At 46.0% G+C, this 24,440-nt stretch overlaps 2 protein-coding genes across 2 annotated transcripts; both read left to right on the top strand.

The window, feature by feature from the left end:
- Positions 1–12,030: 12,030 nt before the first annotated feature.
- On the top strand, positions 12,031–12,966 carry LOC102446954 (olfactory receptor 51G2-like). The gene has a single exon (XM_006132569.4). It carries the CDS (start codon positions 12,031–12,033, stop codon positions 12,964–12,966), a length of 936 nt encoding a protein of 311 aa, XP_006132631.4.
- An 8,570-nt stretch (positions 12,967–21,536) lies between these two features.
- On the top strand, positions 21,537–22,472 carry LOC102446713 (olfactory receptor 51G2-like). Its single transcript, XM_006132568.2, has one exon. It carries the CDS (start codon positions 21,537–21,539, stop codon positions 22,470–22,472), a length of 936 nt encoding a protein of 311 aa, XP_006132630.2.
- The last annotated feature ends 1,968 nt before the right edge of the window (positions 22,473–24,440 follow it).

Here is a 24,440-nt window from a genome sequence, read left to right as displayed (position 1 = left end):
TGGTTGAAATGGCAAGCAACTGTTTTTTCTTTGTGATCCTGTCTAATGTCTGTTTTGTGGGCATCGATTCTTTGGCGAAGTGTCTGAGACGTTTGTCCAATGTACAAAGCAGACGGACACTTTCGGCACATGATAGCATAGATTATATTTCTGGATGCGCAGGAATATGTGTTCTTGATCTTATAACTCACTTGGTTAGACCCAATAATGGTGTCAGCAGAGTGAATATGTGGGGAATGCTCCTGTGGAGAGGGGTTGAAAAGACGTGGAATTGTTACCTCACAAAGGGGATGGAAAAGAGGAGACATGAGACAATCTCTAGCCTTGCCACGTAGTGATACCTCCCACCCACAGCACCAAAACCAGGTGTCAGACCCGACAGAAACAGCCCACAGAAATATCTCCTCAGACAACATTACACTCAGTGTCTGCCGGCACTGGGGAAATGGGGAGATCAGCCTGATCTGCCTGTCTGATTGGCAGCTCAGCCTGTGCAGGGGAGGAGAGAGGGACAGGCCCAGGGGGAGGGAGAGCGGACATGGGGACCTCAAAGAGACAAAGGACTTTCCTTCAAAAGACACAAAGTTTACCATATTGCAGCCCATTCTAAACCCAGACAGACCTTCCTCAGGCTGCTCCTCTTTGTTGGCAATTGCTGACGTGACGACAAAGCTGTAGTGGGGTTGCTCAAGGGAGGAGGAAGGATCTGGGTAGGGGAAAGTGTCAGGGATATTCTGCTGCCGTGTGCTCTGTGATACAGCACTGCCCAAGACACCACATGCCCCAGGAGGGCTCGTGTCACCTCTTTGGACCGTGAATGGGACAGGCTGCTCATTCCCTAGTTCAGTGGTGCTCAGCCGCTCTTTCATTGGAGACCCCTGGAGCTGGGAACATTTTTGTTGAGAAAAAAAAGCCACTCTCCCCATCCCCACCGCATATGCACTGGGCACAGAGCTGGGAAAAGAAAATACCACTGGGCCAGTATCAAAGTGCTGCGACCCCCCAGGAAGACAGCTGCTACCCCCATGGGGTTGTGCACTGCTGCCCTAGTTCACTCGATTTCAGGATTCCACCCCACTGTGATCTGGATACTGCATGTGCCCCTCCCCCCCCCACTCTGTGCATTCCTGGACCTACCCCAGAAAGATTTCTACAAGCATCTGATTTCCTCTGAGTCAGGCATGTGCTGTTACTTTTACAGTCTCTTGGTGCGTCTCGTCCTCTCTACGCCCAGAGATACAGAGAAGGGGCAGGGCAGATCCCGCTCTGCTAACACAAAAAAATGTTAGCATGGCTGTTTTGAAATTCTAAGCTGGTGAGTTGGAGGTTTCTGGAACCCTCCTGGCATTTCTTCTGTGCTCCCCACAAGCTCACACAGAATTAGAGTCCACAGGGCAAGTCCAGTTGAAGTCACTGACAGTTAACAGGATTTTTATTTAAGTCTCTACACGTGAATTTAGGGGGAACTCATGGTCTTGTTGAGGGTTTTACCACTCATCTCATTGGGACCGGAGTCCTCCGCAGTGGTTGGCTTTTGGATCCCAGCTGCAGAAAGAACGGTGTGGGATCCTGCTACAAAGAGCTCTAGTCTGCTGGATGCTGAAAGTGTCACAAAGAAACCCCCAGTTTCTCTGGCACTCAGAGGGAACCAGGATTCCAAAACTCCAGAGACCAGATTGTGCTGTCAGGGAGGCCAGAGTCAATCTGGAGTGACTCACTGTGGGCAGAAGGGGGGAGCAGAATCTGGCTAGTGTATGGCCCATGCTTGTTGTGAACCCTCCAGTCATACAGACACCCAGCGCAGAGGCTTTGGCTGCGCTCCCTAGCAGGGCAGTGACGTGTCTGAACTGGAGAACCTGAGTGAGCCAAAGAATTTTCCATGTGCACCAGAAAAGGGAAGCCACCGAGACAGAGAGAAGGACACAGTCAGAGACAAGGAATTGAACTGTAACACAAACCTTTCTCTAAATGATTTGTAAAAAATTTTTACCTCTAGTTTTGCCAGGTAAATCGACTGGTGTTTCTGACAATGCTGAACAGCTCAAGTCTTTGTGCTAGTGAATTCCTCTCCTGATTGTTCTTGCCTTAAACACTGGAAATCTTCCTCAGGCCTAAGCTCCAACTTTATTGCAGAAACAGGCCACTCACTGAAATCCTGCTCAGCAGAGGGAGGAAATCTTCCAGCGTGACAGGGAGACCGAGCCCTGAGCACCAGCGTAGGAATCTCGTATGTCTGATGCTCCGTGTGCTGCAGAGCGACCTTTATGGTTCAGTTCATTCCCTGAGGAAACTCGCGTTGTCCTGGACACCCGGACAATTCCTTGGGTCCCATGAGCAGGGGAAGAACAGAAAGCAGAACCAGGCACATTCAGCCCGCAAGCCTCTCCTGGGGGGGAAGAAACGATTTGCCAACATCAGGTGCTCAGACCATCAAGGGCAACTCCTTCGTCTGGCAGACTGGGCAGAGGGATCTGGAGCTACTGAAACCCCAGAGAGAAGAGGAAGAGCCAAGTCTGAGATATGCTCCCGTGTGTATCAGCATTTCTGGGCTGCTGCCCATCCCCCTTGAGAGGGAGCGTCCCCTCCTCCTCTCCTGGCTGGGATTTTAGGGGGATCTCTTTGGCAACCCTATGGGACACATACTTTTCTGTCCCGCTTCTCACTTTCTCTCCACCCCTACCTGTCTTTTTTGCCTCTGAGAACAGTAGCATCACATGAAACATGTCCTGGATTCATTTTAGATGTTTTTATTTTATTCCACAGAGACATTCTGCTGTTGTGGGAGGTTGGCTTCTCAGGGACATTTCTGTATCCCCCCCAAGCAATGATTAACACAAGCATTGCTGCTATCTGCACACACAGCATCGATACACTCCCTGAAAATGCACCTCTGGTAACAGACCTATTACTTCCTCAGTGCCCGTAATCAAACACTCATGAGACAGAAGACTCCAAGAATTGTGAGTGAGCCCAAAGTCAGAGGCCTTGTTTATTGAATGAAGGCAATGTGAAAAGGTCACATGGCATGGATGGGGGTCAACACGCTAAACGTTCCCAATGATTTCCACTGACAGTGGCATTGTGGAAGATGTCTCATGCCTGAGGGTAAGAAGACAAGCAAGGTTGCTTCTGCTACCCACTTGAGGCTTTTGCCCCCTCCTTATACTCTCACCTGCGTTCAGCATTGGTCCCTGTGCAAATAACAGCAGAATAATGCAGGAAAGTGCCCCTTATTGGTACAAGGAACCAAATCCACTCTTCCCAGGATTCCCCTATGCAATTCTGCCTTGTCTCTCCTTTATCCCTGCTCTGTCTTCCCAGATCATGACTCTTCTCCCAGGTCTCCATATTTTTCACTTACCTGTGTGCATTGGTCACCTGCTCCCTTCAGGCGTCAATAGAGGAGGCTTGGGAACAAACTGAGCTAAATGGGATTCACCAAGAGATACGGAGACACTCAAATGTGGAACTGCAGAACTACTAACTGTGGTAAGCAACCTCGCACTGAAATTAGCCTCTGAACCAGATGACTGGCACATACCTAATGTGATGCTCGTTTTCAACAAAGGCTCCAGAGTCAGTCCTGAGAATACAGACCATTAAGGCTAATTTCAGTACAGTAAAACTTGTGTTACCCGGCATGCTCGGGGATTAGGGCATTCTGGATATCTAAAAATTCCAGTTATCTGAGGGTCCCATCAACCTAGGAAAAACCAATGGACAATAATAGTAACACTCATGTTTTGAATATTGGTAGTTTTGTAGTGTGAGGCAGTTGATCTCACATTTCTATTTTGAGTTAAAGATGATTAGTGCTTCTTAAATACAAAATTGTTAAGCCAATCATGGTAAACCAAGCCAGGCCTGTGCGCCTGAAGATGTGTCCGTATTGTGGCTGGGGGCAATGCCAGTTAACAAAGTTTTCTGGTTAACAGAGTACCAGATAACAAAGGTTTCACTGTATACTGTCTCAGAGGGGTAGCTGTGTTAGTCTGTATCTGCAAAAACAATGCAACAATTTGCCTTATTTTGAAAAAAAACCGAGTCCTGTGACAACTTAGAAACTAAGGGTGAGTCTACACTGCACCATTATTTCAAGATAACTAGCATTATTTTAACATAACCATGTGAGTGTCTACACAGCCATTCCATTACTTTGAAATAATTTCAAAATAATGGATAGATTATTCCAAAATCTGTAAACCTCATTCTATGAGGAACACCACCTATTCAGAAATAGCTATTTCGAAATAAGGCGTGTGTAAATGCTCCACCGCTGCTGTTTCGAAATAGCTCCTCACCCGGGCCATTCTAAATTATTCCTCCCCAGTGCCACCTGGGGTTCTAAATCGAGATAGCACGTCTACATGAGGAAAGCCTGCCTCGGACGAATTTTGAGGCTTCCCTGCAGTGTAGACTTGCTATTCAAAATAAGCTATTACAGAATAACTATTCTGGAATTTCTTATTTCAAAACAAAAGGAAAAACTATGTAGCACTTTAAAGACTAACAAGATGGTTTAATAGGTGATGAGCTTTCGTGGGCCAGACCCACTTCCTGAGATCATATATGATATATATGATCTGAGGAAATGGGTCTGGCCCACGAAAGCTCATCACCTATTAAACCATCTCGTTAGTCTTTAAAGTGCTACATAGTTTTTCCTTTTGTTTTAGCAAGATCAGACTAACATGGTTACCTCTCTATTATTTTTTCAAAACAAGTGTGCTGTGTAGATGTGCCCTAGCAGATTTATTAGGGTGTAAGCTTTCATGGATAAAACCCACTTGACCAGATGCATTGGAGTGGACATTGCAGAGGTAAGTGAATATATATTTAAAAGTTGCTGCTTACTTCCTGTAACTTCTTTCTTTTGTTGTTCTTATATATAGATAATTTAATGGAGCATAGGTGCATAAACAGGCTTTTTTGGTTAGTCTCTCAGGCCATGTCTACACAAGGAAAGTATTTCAAAATTACAAAATTCGACTTTATAACTCCGGATTTAACAAAATCAAACTAACGAGTCCACACTATGGGGGAGCCTCGAAATTAGTCCAAGGCAAGCTTGGTTATTGTGGATGTGCTACCTCAATTTAGAATCCCAGGAAACACTAGGGAATGATTAGTTTGAATTGATCTGGGGAGTAATTAATTCAAAAAAGCAGCACTGGAGCATCCACACTAACAGTATTTCAAAATCAAGGTTATTCCTCAAGAAAAGCTGCCTGGATTCCCAGGAGCAATTGGAGGCTTTTCATCTGCTGGCCCCTCCCTTGTACCATATGTGAAGGAGACACTGATAGCGTCCGTGGCTGCTGTCTGGGTATGGCTGGGGGCTTGCGCCCACTGGCTACTCCAATAAACCTTCCCATCACTCTGCAGCTCCCTACACTCTGTACAACACCACCTCAGAAGAACCTGTTGTCAGTAGCAACTGGTAGCACATCACTGACCAGCCTGTGCTAGCTGGGAGCTGGTGAGGGTTCTAGACCAGCAGAAATTGTGGTGGGTGGGACTAGCTGCCAGGGGATCACTGAAATCTGGGTCTAACTTTGGGGATGGCTGGATTTAAGGCAGGGTGGGGGGCTGGCAGGGAGAAATCTCGCTTCATATTACTATTATTAATATTCTGGTTAATGTTATCTATATAACAGCTGTGGTAGCAGCATCAATAACACTCTTTGGATCCCAACGGGGTCATGTGACTAATCAGACCCATAGGAACAGCGCTGACAAGCCCAAACTCTAGGAATGGAGCCTGCAGCAGGCCAGTTGTTTAGCATCATCCTCCATCTCCTGTGATTTGGCCTCCTGCCGTTTGCCATTGGCAGTGATTTGGTTAATGTTGGTGCACAGGAAGCCAAGCAGCTGAGGTTCCCTGATGGCCAAGTGGCCCCAAGGGAAGGTGCAAACATGCTGTATAAAGGCAGTTGCCTCCCTATCTGAACACACACTGCCTGCTGCCCATGCAACCTCTACGATGACTCCTCGTGCTTCAGGGTGAAGACCTCTGGTGCCAGTGGCTCCCTTCTAGCAGGAACTGGGTACGTGGGCAGGTTTCACTGTCTGTAACATGCCAAGTGCAGGGCGAAGGCTGCAGGCTGTTTACAATGGCAGATGTTCTGTGCAGCAGCAGAGGACTCAGCTGGGCTGTTGGGATGACTCAGGGCTAGGATGGCAGGTAGGCAGAATAGCACTAGGTAGCTTGGGCATCTTCCCCTTACTCTGCCCCATCTCTACTACAAAGAAATGTGACTTTCAAATCAAGCACAGAGTGTTATAACCCAATGCTGTGTCAGGATTTGTCAATGAGTCCCATGTCTAGAGAATATATTCTCTGCTCTCATAAGATGTCATGGGATTCGAAGGAAGGTTCTCTCATGGATCAATAACTGGTTAAAAGATAAGAAACAAAATATAGGAAGAAGTGATCAATTTTCAGCCTGGGTTAGGTAACCCAGTCTGGGTCCCATCTTATTTAACACATTCACAAATGATCTGGAGTAAGGGGTAAGCAGTGAGCTGGCAAAATGGGCAGATAACACAAAACTGTTCAATACATTTAAATCTAAGATAGAGAAGCGATTCAAAAGGTGAGTAGGAAGCTGAGCAACAAAATGCAGATGAAATTCAATGTTGAAAAATGCAAAATAAAGCACAATGGAAAACACAGTCCCAATTATGCAAATGAAATGATGGAAACTAAATTAGCTATTACCACTCAAGAGAGAAAGGTTGGATCATTTTCTGAAAGGGTTCACTCGTCAATGATAGCCAAGAAAAAGCAAACAGAATGTCAGGAATCATTAAAAAAAGGGATAGAGAGAGAGTAAGAGAATAAATTATTGCCTCTACAGAAATTCATGTTACACCCATATATAGAACACTGTAAACAGATGTGGTCACCTCATCTCAAAAAAGATAAGTTGGCATTGGAAAAAGTTCAGGAAAGGTCAACAAAAATGATTAGGGGAATGGAATGGGTGCCGTTATGAGGACAGATTAATAACACTGGGACTTTTCAGACTGGAAATGAGATGACTAAGGGGGGGATAGGACAGAGATCCATAAAATCATTATTGGTGTGGATAACATAGATAAGTGAGAGTTTTTTAGTCCTTCTTATAACACAAGACCCAGTTATTAGGTAGCAGGTTTAAAACAAACAAAAGGAAGTATTTCTTCACACAAGGCATTGTCAACCTGAGGAATCCCTTGCCAGATGCCATTGTGAATGCCAGGACGATAACACGGTTCAAAAAGAGCTAGATAAATTCATGGAGGATGAATGTATCGATGATTATTACCCAGGATGGAGAAGGATGTTGTCCATAGCCTCTCTTTGTGAGAAGCTGGGAATGAGGATTCCCTGTTCTGTTCACTCCTGGCATTGGCCACTGTCAGAAGACAAAATACTTGGCTAGGCAGACCTTTGGTCTGACTCAATACAGCCTTTCTTATGATCTTATCCCTATTGAGAGACCGAGAGAGAGGACACCCGGCAGAATAGATTCCCAAATGGCATGAGGTTCATTTGCTCCTGGAAATTCAATGATCAAATGCATTCTCAAAGGTTTTATTCTCTGGCTCAGTTATGAGGGCAGAAATTCAGTGGTGTGTTGCTCTGTCATAATGGGTCTGATGGGGGCAGATTTCTGTTTCTTGACAGTCTGAGGAGTCAAGTGCTTCTGCCTTGTAGAAACCCCTCACAGTTCCAGAGCTATTAGAATCGCTGTGCCCTCTTGGCTATCTTAACATCACATGTCAGACCTTGTAGCCTGCCCCCTCATAGGATGTTATCCCGCAATTCTCCAACAATCACACTGGGCAATGGTCTACAACACACTGAGGGTTGACTGTGCTTGCCTGGTAGTTCTGACTGGGTTTGGCACCTGTGGTTCTTCCTGTTGGGAGTCTGTGAGCAGGGGTGAGACGAGTGACCAGCCAGCCTTCTCGAACCAAAATACTGTGTAAACCGTGTATCGGGACTAAAGCGTCACATGGGAAAATAAGAGGGTTTTTGAAACAATACTCTGTCCTCATCTCTGCCCCCAGCTCCCCACTCTGACAGCTCCCTTGTGCTACATTGCTTATGAGTACAGGACATAGGCAGTGGGAGAGAGAGAGCAATAGGTTTCTTTCCAGTGTTAAATGAAGCTCTATTTTCATGAATACTCACATATTTGATTTGTAACACATTTGATTTGAAATCCTCATCATGGCTGAATAAGAAGTAATGAGGTAACTATGAACTAAAGAGTGAGAACGTATGTTCTATATATTGATCCCAACGTCTGATACCACACCGGACACAGGTTACAGACTGATAGACAGAACCTGAGAGAACCTGTCAGCAATTAAGCCAGCTACAGCGGAGCTACTAGACTTTTGTTTGGTGACAAGTGATCAAATGAAATTTCAAACATTGCAATCTTTTTGGATTCTGAGGATATCCAGGTGACAGACACTATATTTTAAAGTCCTATTTTAATTGGAAAATCATGTGTGAAAACGCATTGGAAGGGTAAGAATGGGTTGGTACCTGTGTTCTAAAGTACAGATGTGTAAATGTTATCCCAAAAAATTCTGTCTCATGACATGCAGGTATATCGAAAGGGAGTGGAAGAGTTCAGTCTCTCTCTAGGAAGAAGCAAAGGTAACTTTACCACTTTTCTGAAATTATGACAAAAGTACGCTACCTACTGTTTGCAATGGCTGAATCATTGTTGAGGGAACAGTTATTATGATGCTGTCTCCTCATCAGAAAAAAAAAACGGTAAACAGTGAGGTGGCAAAATTTGCAGATGATACTAAACCCCTCAAGATACAACGAATAGTCTAGCAGTACCTTGTAGACTAACAAAACATGTAGATGGTATCCTGAGCTTTCGTGGGTACAACCCATTTTTTCATATAAATGGAGTATGAAAAGTCCAGTTCCAAAATAAATATGGAATGGGGGGAGAGGAGGGAAGAAGGAAGGGACAAAATAGTGAATTACAGTGTTTGTCTTACATGAAACAAAAAACAGGACTATGTAGCACTTTAAAGACTAACAAGATGGTTTATTAGGTGATGAGCTTTCGTGGGCCAGACCCACTTCCTCAGATCAAATAGTGGAAGAAAATTGTCACAACCATATATACCAAAGGATTCAATTAAAAAAAAAGTGAACACGTGAAAAGGACAAATCAAATTTCATAGACATATGTCCTTTTCATATGTGTTCACTTTTTTTTAATTGTACCCTTTGGTATATATGGTTGTGACAATTTTCTTCCACTATTTGATCTCAGGAAGTGGGTCTGGCCCACGAAAGCTCATCACCTAATAAACCATCTTGTTAGTCTTTAAAGTGCTACATAGTCCTGTTTTTTGTTCCAGCTACACCAGACTAACACGGCTACATTTCTATCACTGTCTTACAGGAAGCTGATAGAGAAGATGCCAATTGCTCTTAAGTACCTATTGTTTGGTACCTTTGTGATGGTTCCCACACCTGTAAATGAAGTTAAGTTCAAGCACTTCCCTGTGTATTTAGCTCATGATACCATCTACATGTTTTGTTATTCTTTAAGGTGCTGCTAGACTTTTTGTTGATTTTTAAGTTTCACCAGTTACACAATAACTCGGCTATCCCCCTGAAGGAATAATTAAATAAGGGATAGAGAATAAGACAGAGAATACTTTATTGCCTTTCTATAAATCTATTTTATGCCCACTTCTTGAATAATGTGTATAGATGTGGTCACCTCATCTCAAAAAAAATATCTTAGCATTGGAAAAAAATCAGTAAAGCGCAACAGAAACGATTAGGGGTTTGGAAGGAGAGTCATAGAAGAGAGATTAAAAAGACTGGGACTTTTCAGGTCAGAAAAGAGGAGACTAAAGCGGGATATGACAGAGGTCAATAAAATCATGACTGAAGTGCAGAAAGTGAATAAGAAAAAGTAATTTACTTATGTCCATAACATAGGAACTAGGAGTCACCGGATGAAATTCATAGGTTTGAAACAAAAGAAAGTACTTCTTCATTCAACAAAGACACAACCTATGGAACTACTTGCCATAGGATGTTGTGAAGAACCTCAGCTTAACAGGTTTCAAAAAAGAACCAGACAAATTCAAGGAGGATAGGTCCATCAATGGCTATTAGCCAGGATGGGCAGTAATGGTATCCCTAGCCTCTGTTCATCAGAGCCTGGGAATGGGTAACAGATGAGGGATCGCTTGATTATTCCCTGTTCTGTTCATTCTCTCTCGGGCACCTGGCATTGGCCACTGTCAGAAAACAAAATACTTGGCTAAGAGGACCTTAGGTCCACCCCAGTACGGCCGTTCTTATGTTCCTGTGAAAATTAATAGACAGTTCTGAATTACTTCACACATGTAAATATGGAGTGATGCAGCTGACATGAATTTAATTGAATCCAGAACCTGGACCTGAGAACTGATCCCATTTACTAGAAGAAAGCAGTGACAAAATTTGGACAGTCAGCCGTGGAGAAAATAATATTGTGTATAGTGAGACAATAAAATGTCTTTATATGTGGGAGTGATGAACAAAATGGCTGTTTTCACCATGCACTTGCCATGCATTAACACACGTGTCCTGATACCATGGACAACACTCAGCCACAGAGGGACGGAAAGGGTGCCTGTAGGAAAGTCCAAATTGCCAAATTCATAGTGTTTTCCAGTAGGCTGCGGAACTCCCAGCCACAGGACGTCAATGGGGGAAAGGACTCAACAGGATTCAAAGGGACTTGATGTTTACATGGGCAAACAAGAAATCTCATTACAGCAGAGAGTGGTGTTGTTTTGTTAAAGTATTAGAAGTTCTCTGCACTTTCCTGATTTACACAGCTAAATAGCTAGTGGGTGTCATAACCAGGAGAGCTGACCAACACGTGGGGATTAAAGGGTTAACTATGTCTCCTGTCCTTAGCCAGGTATCGGGATAGGCAATAACAATGCAAGGTAGGGATTGCAAACTGGGATAAAGGAATTTTTATCTTTTCCCTCCTTTGTCTGGGTCAGATCGGTTTTCTTCCAGGTAACAGGGAGATTGGAGGACGTCTCTTTCTCCAAGAAAAGTCTTCTCACAATATATGAGTGAGCAAAGTTTAGTGAGCCCATCAGGTTTTATTGTAGTCTGGTTTGGGAATTTGGAACTGATGTCTGTGCTGTTAAAAGTGTTTTTTTCCCCCTCTCTCTTTTGTAATGAAGCTTTCTAACCCAGGGAATTTTCTCTGAGTATATCAATTTGTCGATCTTACCATCTAGCCACCTCAACTATGCTTGGAACAGTAGTTTTGTTTTGATAATAAAAGTTTTTTTTCTTTTTCTAATTAACAGATATTGGTTCATTTTTGCGTCCTGGGAAGTCAATCTGTCTGTCTGACTAAGGAGTGAGCTACCACATACTGCAGCTTGTTTTCTCTTTTCTTTTTCAAGCTTTGTAGGGAAAAAGAGCTTGAGGTACCCCTGAGGTTTTAGGAAGGAGGTTTCCCAAGTGACGTCTTCCCTCGTTTTCTTGGAAATACTTGAGTGGTGGCAGCGGCTATTCCCCAAAGTCCGGGTATTAGGATTTTGGGGGGAAGTTTTTGTACCAAAGCCCTTAGAGACAAGGTTTTGGGGTGCTCTTGCAGGCCCCCACTTCTGCATTTGTCATGCCAGAGTGCGGAACAGCCTTGACAGTGAGTGAAAGGAGGAATTTTCTGTGGTAGCGGGCTAACTCCTGGTTATTATGGGGCTTCTTCTACCTCCCTCTGCTGCGTCTGGGAATGACCACTGGGCACTGGCATAGATAGACTCCAGGTCTGATCCAGTCTGGTGGTGACAATCTTTTTTCCTATCAATGCTGTAAAACCAAGACTACATTTCTGGTGATCTCCCTGTAGCTCCTGGGTCACTGGTGACGTGCCTTGAGAGCAGAAAGATGTCTTGCTACAAATCATCTCATCTCGTATTCTTTCTCCTTTCAGAAAGGAGAGCTGCACACTTCTCGGACGAGCTCAGAACATCATGTCAGCTGTTAATGACACCAAATTCACACATGTTATGTTCCTTCTCTCCCGGATACCTGGGATGGAAGATGACTGTCTCTGGATCGCTATCCCCTTCTGCTTCATATATGCTATTTCAATAGTAGGCAATTCAGTCATTCTATTCATTATAAAAACAGACCCAAGCCTCCATGAGCCCATGTACATTTTCCTTTCCATGTTGGCCCTCACAGACCTTGGCTTACTGATAACCACCATGCCGACAATCCTGAGCACATTCTTGTTTAACAACAGGGAGATCATCCTGGATGCCTGTTTTGCCCAGCTGTTCTTCATCCACTCGCTTTCAAACGTTGAGTCTTCCCTGCTCTTGTTGATGGCCTTTGACCGCTTCATTGCCATCTGTAACCCACTGAGGTACACTTCGATCTTAACCCTGTCAACAATAACCAAGATGGCCTTGGCGGTTATGCTAAGATCTGTGGCCCTTATATTCCCTCTCCCTTTTCTCCTGAAACGATTCCAATACTGTCGAAGGAACAGCCTCATCTACTCCTACTGTGTACATGCAGAGGTCATGAACCTGGCTTGTTCGGACATCACAGTCAACATCATCTATGGCCTGTGTGTTAAAGTCTTAACAGTGGGGTTCGACTCTTTGTTCATCTTTCTATCCTACGTGATGATCTTCAAAACTGTGCTGAGTGTCACATCCTCCACGGAACGCCTGAAGGCCCTGAATACCTGCGTCTCCCACCTCTGTGCTGTGCTTCTCTTCTACATACCAGATATTGGCTTGTCCATTCTACACAGATTTGGGAATAGCTCTTCACTCTTGCTTCAGATTTTCCTGAGCTACATCTACATGTTGCTCCCACCTCTGATGAACCCGATTGTGTACAGCGTAAAAAGCAAACACCTGCGTGCGAAGATCATCAGGGGGTTATTCAAGTGAAGGATGAGTTCATTGCCAGCTCCAGCAGTATTCACATGTGTCATGAAAATAGCCTGCCATGGACGCCTGTTCCCTCCTGGGCCCTTACATATCAACTAGGACCTCCACTCTATAGCTATGAGGTTCTACTGGAGTGAGGCCTGGAGGCACGTGAGAAGGCCTGTTCCCTCCCACTGGGGAGGAAGTACAGTGCACGCAGCGAATGAGCAACATTTAAAAGTGACTATGTTTGTGGAGAGTCAGGGGACTGTGCGCTGCTGGACCAAAAGAGCCATATCGGTGGCTTCACCGATCTCAGAATTTCTGTCGACACTGTCAATAAAGGGAAGGGATATTGATGCTGTTTCCCAAGGTACCTGTCCTTCCTCTGTCCTGTCTCTTTCCAAACATTGATGGGCCATAAAAAAAAATATTGGGATGCTGTTCAGTCACAGTCCTGGATTTCCTGGGTGCTCTGGGGGGAAGCATGTTCCATTAGCCTCCCCTTCAGCGATGGATTGGGGATATTCAATGGGTACTCTCACCAGGCCATCCTCAGTGGGATGTAGGGCCCAGGACAATCCTCCCCACAAGGCCAAGTTTCCACCCCCATCTCTCCTCTTCAGGCCCCTGCTCCACCTCCTGCCCGTCTTTTCCCCCAAACTCCATCCCTCAGATGACATGGTCTGGGGGAATAGTAGTAGCCCGGGTGCAGTGTTTCCTCTAATCTTTATCTCCATGTGCAGAATAATGTTATGTGCAGCAATATGGAGGGGTGGTGTGACACAGTCCATCCATATTGGTGCGCACAACCACATTCATTCTGCAAAGGAGCCAACAGTGCACAGAGCCATCTCCTCCCCCCCCCCCCCCCCAGGATGGGCTGCCCAGAATAGAGGCTTGAGGGCCTGCAGCCCAGGGTGCTGAACTAAGCTGTCCTCTTTAGTCCAGGACCCAGCACTACAGACCATAAATCTTCTTATTTTCTCCTTCTCCACTCCTGAAGCCAAAGGACGACATCTCTCTTACAATCCATCTACTCCAGTGTCCTCTCTGCCAACACTGGCAAATGCCAGATACCCCATCCTGGCTAAGAGCCATTGATGGACCCAAACTCCATGAATTGATCTAGCTCTTTTTTATAGTGCAGCGAGGCAGTGGGCACTGTGTCCCTTCTAGGGGAGCCTACTGGGAGGAGAAGGAAGTGGAGGATATCCCATCAGCACCTACCGCTCATACACACCCACCAATTCCCCCCCCCCCCCACAGCATGGGGGGAAGCTGAGCCACCCGATTGCCCTCCTCCTGCCCGCAGCCTTCTTGCCTGACGAGAACCTTCCCATGCTTGTTTGTCTCCAGGATGTGGGTCCCTGCCACTGAGCGATCCAGCAGGCGTCCCCTGCACCCGCTCCTGCTCTTGCCCCTCCAGCTTTTCCACAGGTCTACCCCCCATGGCTGCTGAGGGCCCCACACAAGAGGCAGTGGGACCACCCGAGGCAGGCCACAGCCCCATCCCTGAGCTACCCCTCCCCCTTCTCCCTCCCTCCTCCCCCATCCCAGGTTCTTTCCCCAGCCCCTCCCCAGTTTTATTTACCCCAAATAAAAAAAGAGAATTCATTGTTTCAAACCAGAAAGTCTACTTTATGGTATCTGCAGGGGAAGGGAGGGGGAGGGGGAGGAACAGAGGGATGGAGGGCAGGGGAAGAAAAGGAAAGGTCAGGGAAGGGAAGGGAAGGGAAGGGTGGGGGAGGAAATGGCACTGCAGAAGTCCCCTGTGGGAAGGCCCAGAGGAGAGTCTCACAGGTGTCCTTCTCTGAAACTCTCCCTCAGGGCCCCCCGGATGTGCACAGACATCTGATAGTCCTGTTTTATGGCAACTGTGCGTAGCTGCTCAAAAAGCCTGGTGAGCCTTTCCGCCTCTGCCCCCCACCCTGGCAGGATCATCTCCCCCTAGTTCTTGCACAAGTTGTGCAGGACACAGCAGGCTGCCACCACTTGTGGAGCATTGAGGTCGCCGAGGCCCAGAAGAGTAAGGAGACAGCGGAACCTTCCTTTCAAATGGTCAAAGGCGCCCTCCACCATGAAGCGGACCCTTGCTTTGGTCCAGTGTTGCCATCATAAGCCAGGGGAGCAGAGGGTAGGCTGTGTCCCCCACAATGAATATGGGTATATCCACGTCCCCAACCCTGATGTGCCAAAACATGCAAAAAAGTGCAGCTTGTAGTAGAGTCTGAAGTTGCAGAAGATGCAGGCTTTGTGAGCCTTCCCTGCATTAATATCCATGAAGTGGCTGCAGTGGTCCAAACCATCTAGGGGACATTGGAAAAATACTCCTTCCACTTGATGTTGTCAGATACCTGGTAGTTAGGGGCCTGGAAGGGGATGGGGTAACCATACATTCAGGGGGCACTGATAGCGTCGGTGGCTGCACTCTGGGTATGGCTGGGAGCTTGTGCCCATCAGCCACTCCAATGAGCCTTCCCGTCACTGGGCAGCCCCCTGCATTCTGTACAACGACCCTTCAGTAGAACCTGGTGTCAGTGGCAACTGTGACAGGCCCTGGTAGCACATCACTGACCAGCCTGTGCTAGCCAGGAGCTGGAGAGGGTCCTAGACCAGCTCTGGTGGCCCAGAGGCTGTGGGTGGGTGGGATGAGCTGCCAGGGAGGGTCACTCAGATCTGTGCCTAACTCTTGGGATCACTGGATCTAGTGAAGGGTAAGCAGCAGCCGAGGAGAAATACTGTCCCATATTCCTAGTATTAATATTCTATTGAATTCAATGTTAGCTGTATTACAGCTGTGACAGCTCCATCATTAACCAAGGGGGCAACGTGACTAGTCAGACTCGTAAGTCCAGATTCCAGGAATGGAGCCTGCAGCAGGGCTAGAGCTGCAGGCCAGTTGTTTAACATCACCCCCCCATCCCCTGGGATTTGGCCTCCTGCCCTTTGCCATTGGCTGTCATGGGGGTTAAAGCTGGTGCACACGAAGCCAAACAGCTGAAGTTCCCTGAGGGCCAAGTGGCCCCAAGGGAAGGTACAAACATGCTGCATAAAGGCAGTTGCCTCCCTATCTGAACACACACTGCCTGCTGCCCCTGCAACCTCTCCGGTGACTCCTTGTGCTGTAGGGTGAATACCTCTGTTGCCAGCGGCTCCCTTCTCGCAGGAACTGGGTACGTTGGCAGGTGTCACTGTCTGTAACGTGACAAGTGCAGGGCGAAGGCTGCAGGCTGTTTGCACTGGCAGATGTTTTATGCAGCGGCAGAGGACTCACTGGGGCTACCGGGGTGACTCCGTGATGAGGCTGGAGGGCAGGCAGCGCTAGGTAGCTTGGGAACCCTCCCCTCCATCTGCTCATGTTCAACTGTAGTCTATTCTATGCAGAAATGTGACTTTCACATCAGTCTTGGAGTGTTATAATCCCAATGCTGTGTCAGGATGTTTTAATGGACCCCATTTCTAGAGGTGCATGTGCTCTGGTCTCATATCATATCATGGAATTAGAGGGAAGGTCCTCTCATGGATCCATAACTGGTTAAAAGACAGGAAACAACAGCAAGGAATAAATGGTCACTTCTCAGCATGGGGGGAGGTAATTAGTGGTATCGTGCCAGGGTCCGTACTGTGTCCATTCCTATTCAATACATTCACAAATTATCTGCAGTAATGGGCAAGCAGCGAGGTGGCAAAACGTGCAGATGTGTCTTATAACACAAGACCCAGTTATTAGGTAGCAGGTTTTAAACAAACCAAAGGAAGTTTTTCTTCACACAGACGCCATTGTGAATGCCAGGACTAAAACACGGATCAAAAAGAGCTAGATAAAGTCATGGAGGATGGATATATCGATGATTATTACCCAGGATGGAGAAGGATGTTGTCCCTAGCCTCTCTTTGTGAGAAGCTGGGAATGAGGATTCCCTGTTCTGTTCACTCCTGGCATTGGCCACTGTCAGAAGACAAAATACTTGGCTAGGCAGACCTTTGGTCTGACTCAATATAGCCTTTCTTATGATCTTGTCCCTATTGTGAGACTGAGAGAGAGGACACCCAGGAGAATAGATTCCCAAATGGCCTGAGGTTCATTTGCTCCTGGAAATTCAATGATCAAATGCATTCTCAAAGGTTTTATTCTCTGGCTCAGTTATGAGGGCAGAAATTCAGTGGTGTGTTGCTCTGTCATAATGGGTCTGATGCGGACAGATTTCTGTTTCTTGACAGTCTGAGGAGTCAAGTGCTTCTGCCTTGTAGAAACCCCTCACAGTTCCAGAGCTATTAGAATCGCTGTGCCCTCTTGGCTATCTTAACATCACATGTCAGACCTTGTAGCCTGCCCCCTCATAGGATGGAATCCCGCAATTCTCCAACAATCACACTGGGCAATTGTCTACAACACACTGAGGGTTGACTGTGCTTGCCTGGTAGTTCTGACTGGCTTTGGCACCTGTGGTTCTTCCTGTTGGGAGTCTGTGAGCAGGGGTGAGACGAGTGACCAGCCAGCCTTCTCGAACCAAAATACTGTGTAAACCGTATATCGGGACTAAAGCGTCACATGGGAAAATAAGAGGGTTTTTGAAACAATACTCTGTCCTCATCTCTGCCCCCAGCTCTCCACTCTGACAGCTCCCTTGTGCTACATTGTTTATGAATACAGGACATAGGCAGTGAGAGAGAGAGAGAGAGAGAGAGAGAGAGCAATAGGTTTCTTTCCAGTGTTAAATGAAACTCTATTTTCATGAATACTCACATATTTGATTTGAAACATGTCTGATTTGAAATCCTCATCATGGCTGAATAAGAAGTAATGAGGTCACTATGAACTAAAGAGTGAGAACGTATGTTCTATATATTGATCCGAATGTCTGATACCACACTGGACACAGGCTACAGACTGACAGACTGAACCTGAGAGAACCAGTCAGCAATTAAGTCAGCTACAGCGGAGCTACTAGACTTTTGTTTGCTGTTAAGTGATCAAATGAAATTTCAAACATTGCAATCTTTTTGGATTCTGAGGATATCCAAGTGACAGATACTACATTTTAAAGTCCTATTTTAATTGGAAAATCATGTGTGAAAATGCATTGGAAGATTAAGAATGGGTTGGTACCTGTAACTAAAGTACAGATGTGTAACTGTTATCCCAAAAAATTCTGTCTCATGACATGCAGGTATATCGAAAGAGAGTGGAAGAGTTCAGTCTCTCTCTAGGAAGAAGCAAAGGTAACTTTACCACTTTTCTGAAATTATGACAAATTACGCTACCTACTGTTTGCAATGGCTGAATCTTTGTTCAGGGAACAGTAATTATGATGCTGTCTCCTGATCAGAAAAAAAAAACGGTAAACAGTGAGGTGGCAAAATTTGCAGATGATACTAAACCCCTCAAGATACAACGAATAGTCTAGCAGTACCTTACAGACTAACAAAACATGTAGATGGTATCCTGAGCTTTCGTGGGTACAACGCATTTTTTCATATAAATGGAGTATGAAAAGTCCAGTTCCAAAATAAATATGGAATGGGGGGAGAGGCGGGAAGAAGGAAGGGAAAAAATAGTGAATTACAGTGTTTGTCTTACAGGAAACAAAAAACAGGACTATGTATCACTTTAAAGACTAACAAGATGGTTTATTAGGTGATGAGCTTTCGTGGGCCAGACCCACTTCCTCAGATCAAATAGTGGAAGAAAATTGTCACAACCATATATACCAAAGGATTCAATTAAAAAAAAGTGAACAAATGTGAAAAGGACAAATCAAATTTCATAGACAAATGTCCTTTTCATATGTGTTCACTTTTTTTTTAATTGTACCCTTTGGTATATATGGTTGTGACAATTTTCTTCCACTATTTGATCTCAGGAAGTGGGTCTGGCCCACGAAAGCTCATGACCTAATAAAACATCTTGTTAGTCTTTAAAGTGCTACATAGTCCTGTTTTTGTTCCAGCTACACCAGACTAACACGGCTACATTTCTATCACGGCCTTACATGAAGCTGATAGAGAAGATGCCAATTGCTCTTAAGTACCTATTGTTTGGTACCTTTGTGATGGTTCCCACACCTGTAAATGACCTTAAGTTCCAGCACTTCCCTGTGTATTTAGCTCATGATACCATCTACATGTTTTGTTAGTCTTTAATGTGCTGCCAGATTATTTGTTGATTTTTAAGTTTCACCAGTTACACAATAACTCGGCTATCCCCCTGAAGGAATAATTAAATAAGGGATAGAGAATAAGACAGAGAATACCTTATTGCCTTTCTATAAATCTATTTTATGCCCACTTCTTGAATAATGTGTATAGATGTGGTCACCTCATCTCAAAAAAGATATCTTAGCACAGGAAAAATTCAGTAAAGTGCAACAGAAACGATTAGGGGTTGCGAATGAGAGTCATAGAAGAGAGATTAAAAAGACGGGGACTTTTCAGGTTAGAAAAGAGTAGACTAAAGCGGGATATGACAGAGGTCAATAAAATCATGACTGATGTGCAGAAAGTGAATAAGCAAAAGTAATTTACTTATGTCCATAACATAAAAACTAGGAGTCACCAGATGAAATTCATAGGTTTGAAACAAAAGAAAGTATTTCTTTATTCAACAAAGACACAACCTGTGGAACTCCTTGCCATAGGATGTTGTGAAGAACCTCGGCTTAACAGGTTTCAAAAAAGAACCAGACAAATTCAAGGAGGATAGGTCCATCAATGGCTATTAGCCAGGATTGGCAGGAATGGTATCCCTAGCATCTGTTCATCAGAGTCTGGGAATGGGTAACAGAGGAGGGATCGCTTGATTATTCCCTGTTCTGTTCATTCTCTCTCGGGCACCTGGCATTGGCCACTCTCAAAAATCCAAATACTTGGCTAAGAGGACCTTTGGTCCACTCCAGTACGGCCGTTCTAATGTTCCTATGAAAATTAATAGACAGATCTGAATTACTTCACACATGTAAATATGGAGTGATGCAGTTGACATGAATTTAATTGAATTCAGAACCTGGACCTGAGAACTGATCCCATTTACTAGAAGAAAGCAGTGGCAAAATTTGGACTGTCAGCCGTGGAGAAAATAATATTGTGTATAGTGAGACAATAAAATGTCTTTATATGTGGGAGTGATGAACACAATGGCTGTTTTCACCATGCACTTGCCATGCATTAACACACGTGTCCTGATACAATGGACAACACTCAGCCACGGAGGGTCAGAAAGGGTGTCTGTAGGAAGGTCCAAATGGCCAAATTCACAGTGTTTTCCAGTAGGCTGCGGAACTCCCAGCCACAGGACGTCAATGGGGGAAAGGACTCAGCAGGATTCAGAGGGACTTGATGTTTACATGGGCAACCAAGAAATCTCATTGCACCAGAGAGTGGTGGTGTTTTGTTAAAGTATTAGAAGTACTCTGCACTTTCCTGATTTACACAGCTAAATAGTTAGTGGGTGTCATAACCAGGAGAGCTGACCAACACGTGGGGACTAAAGGGTTAACTATGTCTCCTGTCCTTAGCCAGGTATCGGGATAGCCAATAACAATGCAAGGTAGGGATTGCAAACTGAGATAAAGGAATTTTTATCTTTTCCCTCCTTTGTCTGGGTCAGAGTGGTTTTCTTCCAGGTAACAGGGAGATGGGAGGTTATCTCTTTCTCCAAGTCTTCTCACAATATATAAGTAGGGCAAAGTTTAATTAGCCCATCAGGTTTTATTGTAGTCTGGTTTGGGAATTTGGAATTTAGGTCTGTGCTGTTAAAAGTGTTTTTTCCCCCCTCTCTCTTTTGTAATGAAACTTTCTAACCCAGGGAATTTTCTCTGAGTATATCAATTTGTGGATCTTACCATCTATCCACCTCAACTATGCTTGCAACAGTAGTTTTGTTTTGATAATAAAAGTTTGTTTTCTTTTTCTAATTAACAGATATTGGTTCATTTTTGCATCCTGGGAGGTCAATCTGTCTGTCTGACTAAGGAGTGAGCTACCACAGACTGCAGCTTGTTTTCTCTTTTCTTTTTCAAGCTTTATGGGGAAAAAGAGCTTGAGGTACCCCGATGTTTTAGGAAGGAGGTTTCCCAAGTGACGTCTTCCCTCGTTTTCTTGGAAATACTTGAGTGGTGGCAGCGGCTATTCCCCAAAGTCCGGGTATTAGGATTTTGGGGGGAAGTTTTTGTACCAAAGCCCTTAGAGACAAGGTTTTGGGGTGCTCTTGCAGGCCCCCACTTCTGCATTTGTCAAGCCAGAGTGCGGAACAGCCTTGACAGTGAGTGAAAGGAGGAATTTTCTGTCGTAGCGGGCTAACTCCTGGTTATTATGGGGCTTCTTCTACCTCCCTCTGCTGCGTCTGGGAATGACCACTGGGTACTGGGATAGATGGACTCCAGGTATGATCCAGTCTGGTGGTGCAAATCTTTTTTCCTATCAATGCTGTAAAACCAAGACTATATTTCTGGTGATCTCCCTTTAGCTCCTGGGTCACTGGTGACGTGCCTTGAGAGCAGAAAGATGTCTTGCTACAAATCATCTCATCTCGTGTTCTTTCTCCTTTCAGAAAGGAGAGCTGCACACTTCTCGGACGAGCTCAGAACATCATGTCAGCTGTTAATGACACCAAATTCACACATGTTATGTTCCTTCTCTCCCGGATACCTGGGATGGAAGATATCTGTCTCTGGATCGCTATTCTTTTCTGCTTCATGTATGCTATTTCAATAGTAGGCAATTCAGTCATTCTGTTCATTATAAAAACAGACACAAGTCTCCATGAGCCCATGTACATTTTCCTTTCCATGTTGGCCCTCACAGACCTTGGCTTACTCATAACCACCATGCCGACAATCCTGAGCACATTCTTGTTTAACTTCAGGGAGATCAGCTTGGATGCCTGTTTTGCCCAGCTGTTCTTCATCCACTCACTTTCAAACGTTGAGTCTTCCGTGCTCCTGTTGATGGCCTTTGACCGCTTCATTGCCATCTGTAACCCGCTGAGGTACACTTCGATCTTAACCCTGCCAACAATAACCAAGATGGCCCTGGCGGTTATGCTAAGATCTGTGGCCCTTATATTCCCTCTCCCCTTTCTCCTGAAACGATTCCAATACTGTCAAAGGAACATCCTCTTCTACTCCTACTGTGCACATGCAGAGGTCATGAAGCTAGCTTGTTCGGACATCACAGTCAACATCATCTATGGCTTGTGTGTTAAAGTCTTAACAGTGGGGTTCGACTCTTTGTTCATCTTCCTTTCATACGTGATGATCTTCAAAACTGTGCTGAGTGTCACATCCTCCACAGAATGCCTGAAGGCCCTGAATACCTGTGTTTCCCACCTCTGCGCAGTGCTTCTCTTCTACATACCAGATATTGGCTTGTCCATTCTACACAGATTCGGGAATAGCTCTTCACTCTTGCCTCAGATTTTCCTGAGCTACATCTTCCTGTTGCTCCCACCCCTGATGAACCCGATTGTGTACAGCGTAAAAAGCAAACACCTGCGTGCGAAGATCAGTAGGGTATTATTCAAGTGAATGATGAGTTCATTGCCAGCTCCAGCAGTATTCACATGTGCAATGAAAATAGCCTGCCATGGACGCCTGTTCCCTCCTGGGCCCTTACATATGAACTAGGATCTCCACTGTGTAGCTGGGGGTTCTACTGGAGTGTGAGGCCTGGAACCACGTGAGAAGGCCTGTTCCCTCCCACTGGGGAGGAAGTACAGTGCACGCAGCGAATGAGCAACAGTTAAAAGTGACCGTGTTTGTGGAGAATCAGAGGACTGTGGGCTGCTGGCCGAAAAGAGCCAGATTGGTGGCTTCACCGATCTCATAATTTCTGTCGACACTGTCAATAAAGGGAAGGGATATTGATGCTGTTTCCCAAGGTACCTGTCCTTCCTCTGTCCTGTCTCTTTCCAAACATTGATGGGCCATAAAAAAAAATATTGGGATGCTGTTCAGTCACAGTCCTGGATTTCCTGGGCGCTCTGGGGGGAGGCATGTTCCAATAGCCTCCCCCCTCAGCTATGGATGGGGGATATTCAATGGGTACTCTCATCAGGCCATCCTCAGTGGGATGTAGGGCCCAGGACAATCCTCCCCACAAGGCCAAGTTTCCACCCCCATCTCTCCTCTTCCTGCCCCTGCTCCACCTCCTCCCCATCTTTTCCCCCAAACTCCATCCCCCAGATGACATGGTCTGGGGGAATAGCAGCAGCCCGGGTACAGTGTTTCCTCTAATCTTTATCTCCATGTGCAGAATAATGTTATGTGCAGCAATATGGAGGGGTGGTGTGACACAGTCCATCCATATTGGTGCACACAACCACATTCATTCTGCAAAGGAGCCAACAGTGCACAGAGCCATCTCCTTCCCGCCCCCCCAGGATGGGCTGCCCAGAACAGAGGCTTGAGGGCCTGCAGCCCAGGGTGCTGAACTAAGCTGCCCTCTTTAGTCCAGGACCCAGTGCTACAGGCCCTAAATCTTCTTATTTTCTCCTTCCCCACTCCTGAAGCCAGAAGATTACATCTCTCTCACAATCCATCTACTTTGGCCAATGCCAGGTACCCCAGAGGGCCTACCCATCCTGGCTAATAGCCATTGATGGACCCAAACTCCATGAATTGATCTAGCTTTTTTTTATAGTGCAGCGAGGCAGTGAGCTCTTTGTCTCTTCTAGGGGAGCCTACTGGGAGGAGGAGGAAGTGGAGGGTATCCCAGAAGCTGAGCCGCCCCATTGCCCTCCTCCTGCCTGCAGCCTCCTGGCCTGACCAGCACCTTCCCATGCTTGCTTGTCCCCAGGATGTGGGTCCCTTCCACTGAGTGATCCAGCAGGCGTCCCCTGCACCTGCTCCTGCTCTTGCCCCTCCAGCTTTTCCACAAGCCCACCCCCCCGTGGCTGCTGAGGGCCCCACACAAGAGGCAGTGGGACCACCCGAGGCAGGCCACAGCCCCATCTCTGAGCCACCCCTCCCCCTTCTCCCTCCCTCCTCCCCCATACCAGGTTCTTTCCCCAGCCCCTCCCCAGTTTTATTTACCCCAAATAAAAAAAGAGAATTCATTGTTTCAAACCAGAAAGTCTACTTTATGGTATCTGCAGGGGAAGGGAGGGTGAGGGGAGGAACAGAGGGAGGGAGGGCAGGAGAAGGGAAGGGAAGGGAAGGGAAGGGAAGGGAAGGGAAGGGAAGGGAAGGGAAGGGAAGGGAAGGGAAGGGAAGGGTGGGGGAGGAAATGGCACTGCAGAAGTCCCCTGTGGGAAGGCCCAGAAGAGAGTCTCACAGGTGTCCTTGTCTGAAACTCTCCCTCAGGCCCCCCGGATGTGCACAGACCTCTGATAGTCCTGGTTGATAGCAACTGTGTGCAGCTGCTCAAAAAGCCTGGTGAGCCTTTCCGCCTCTGCCCCTCACCCTGGCAGGATTATCTCCCCCTAGTTCTTGCAAAAGTTGTGCAGGACACAGCAGGCTGCCACCACTTGTGGAGCATCGAGGTCGCCGAAGTCC

The sequence above is a fragment of the Pelodiscus sinensis genome, chromosome 1 (assembly GCF_049634645.1).
Source record: "Pelodiscus sinensis isolate JC-2024 chromosome 1, ASM4963464v1, whole genome shotgun sequence".
Lineage (NCBI taxonomy): Eukaryota > Metazoa > Chordata > Testudines > Trionychidae > Pelodiscus > Pelodiscus sinensis.
Note: the sequence above shows the minus strand (reverse complement) of the source record. Positions and strands in the feature narration are given on the sequence as shown.

Bases quoted from the DNA above. Each gene is read 5' to 3' on its own strand.
- LOC102446713 (XM_006132568.2), top strand. From the start codon at position 21,537: ATGTCAGCTGTTAATGACACCAAATTCACACATGTTATGTTCCTTCTC.
- LOC102446954 (XM_006132569.4), top strand. From the start codon at position 12,031: ATGTCAGCTGTTAATGACACCAAATTCACACATGTTATGTTCCTTCTC.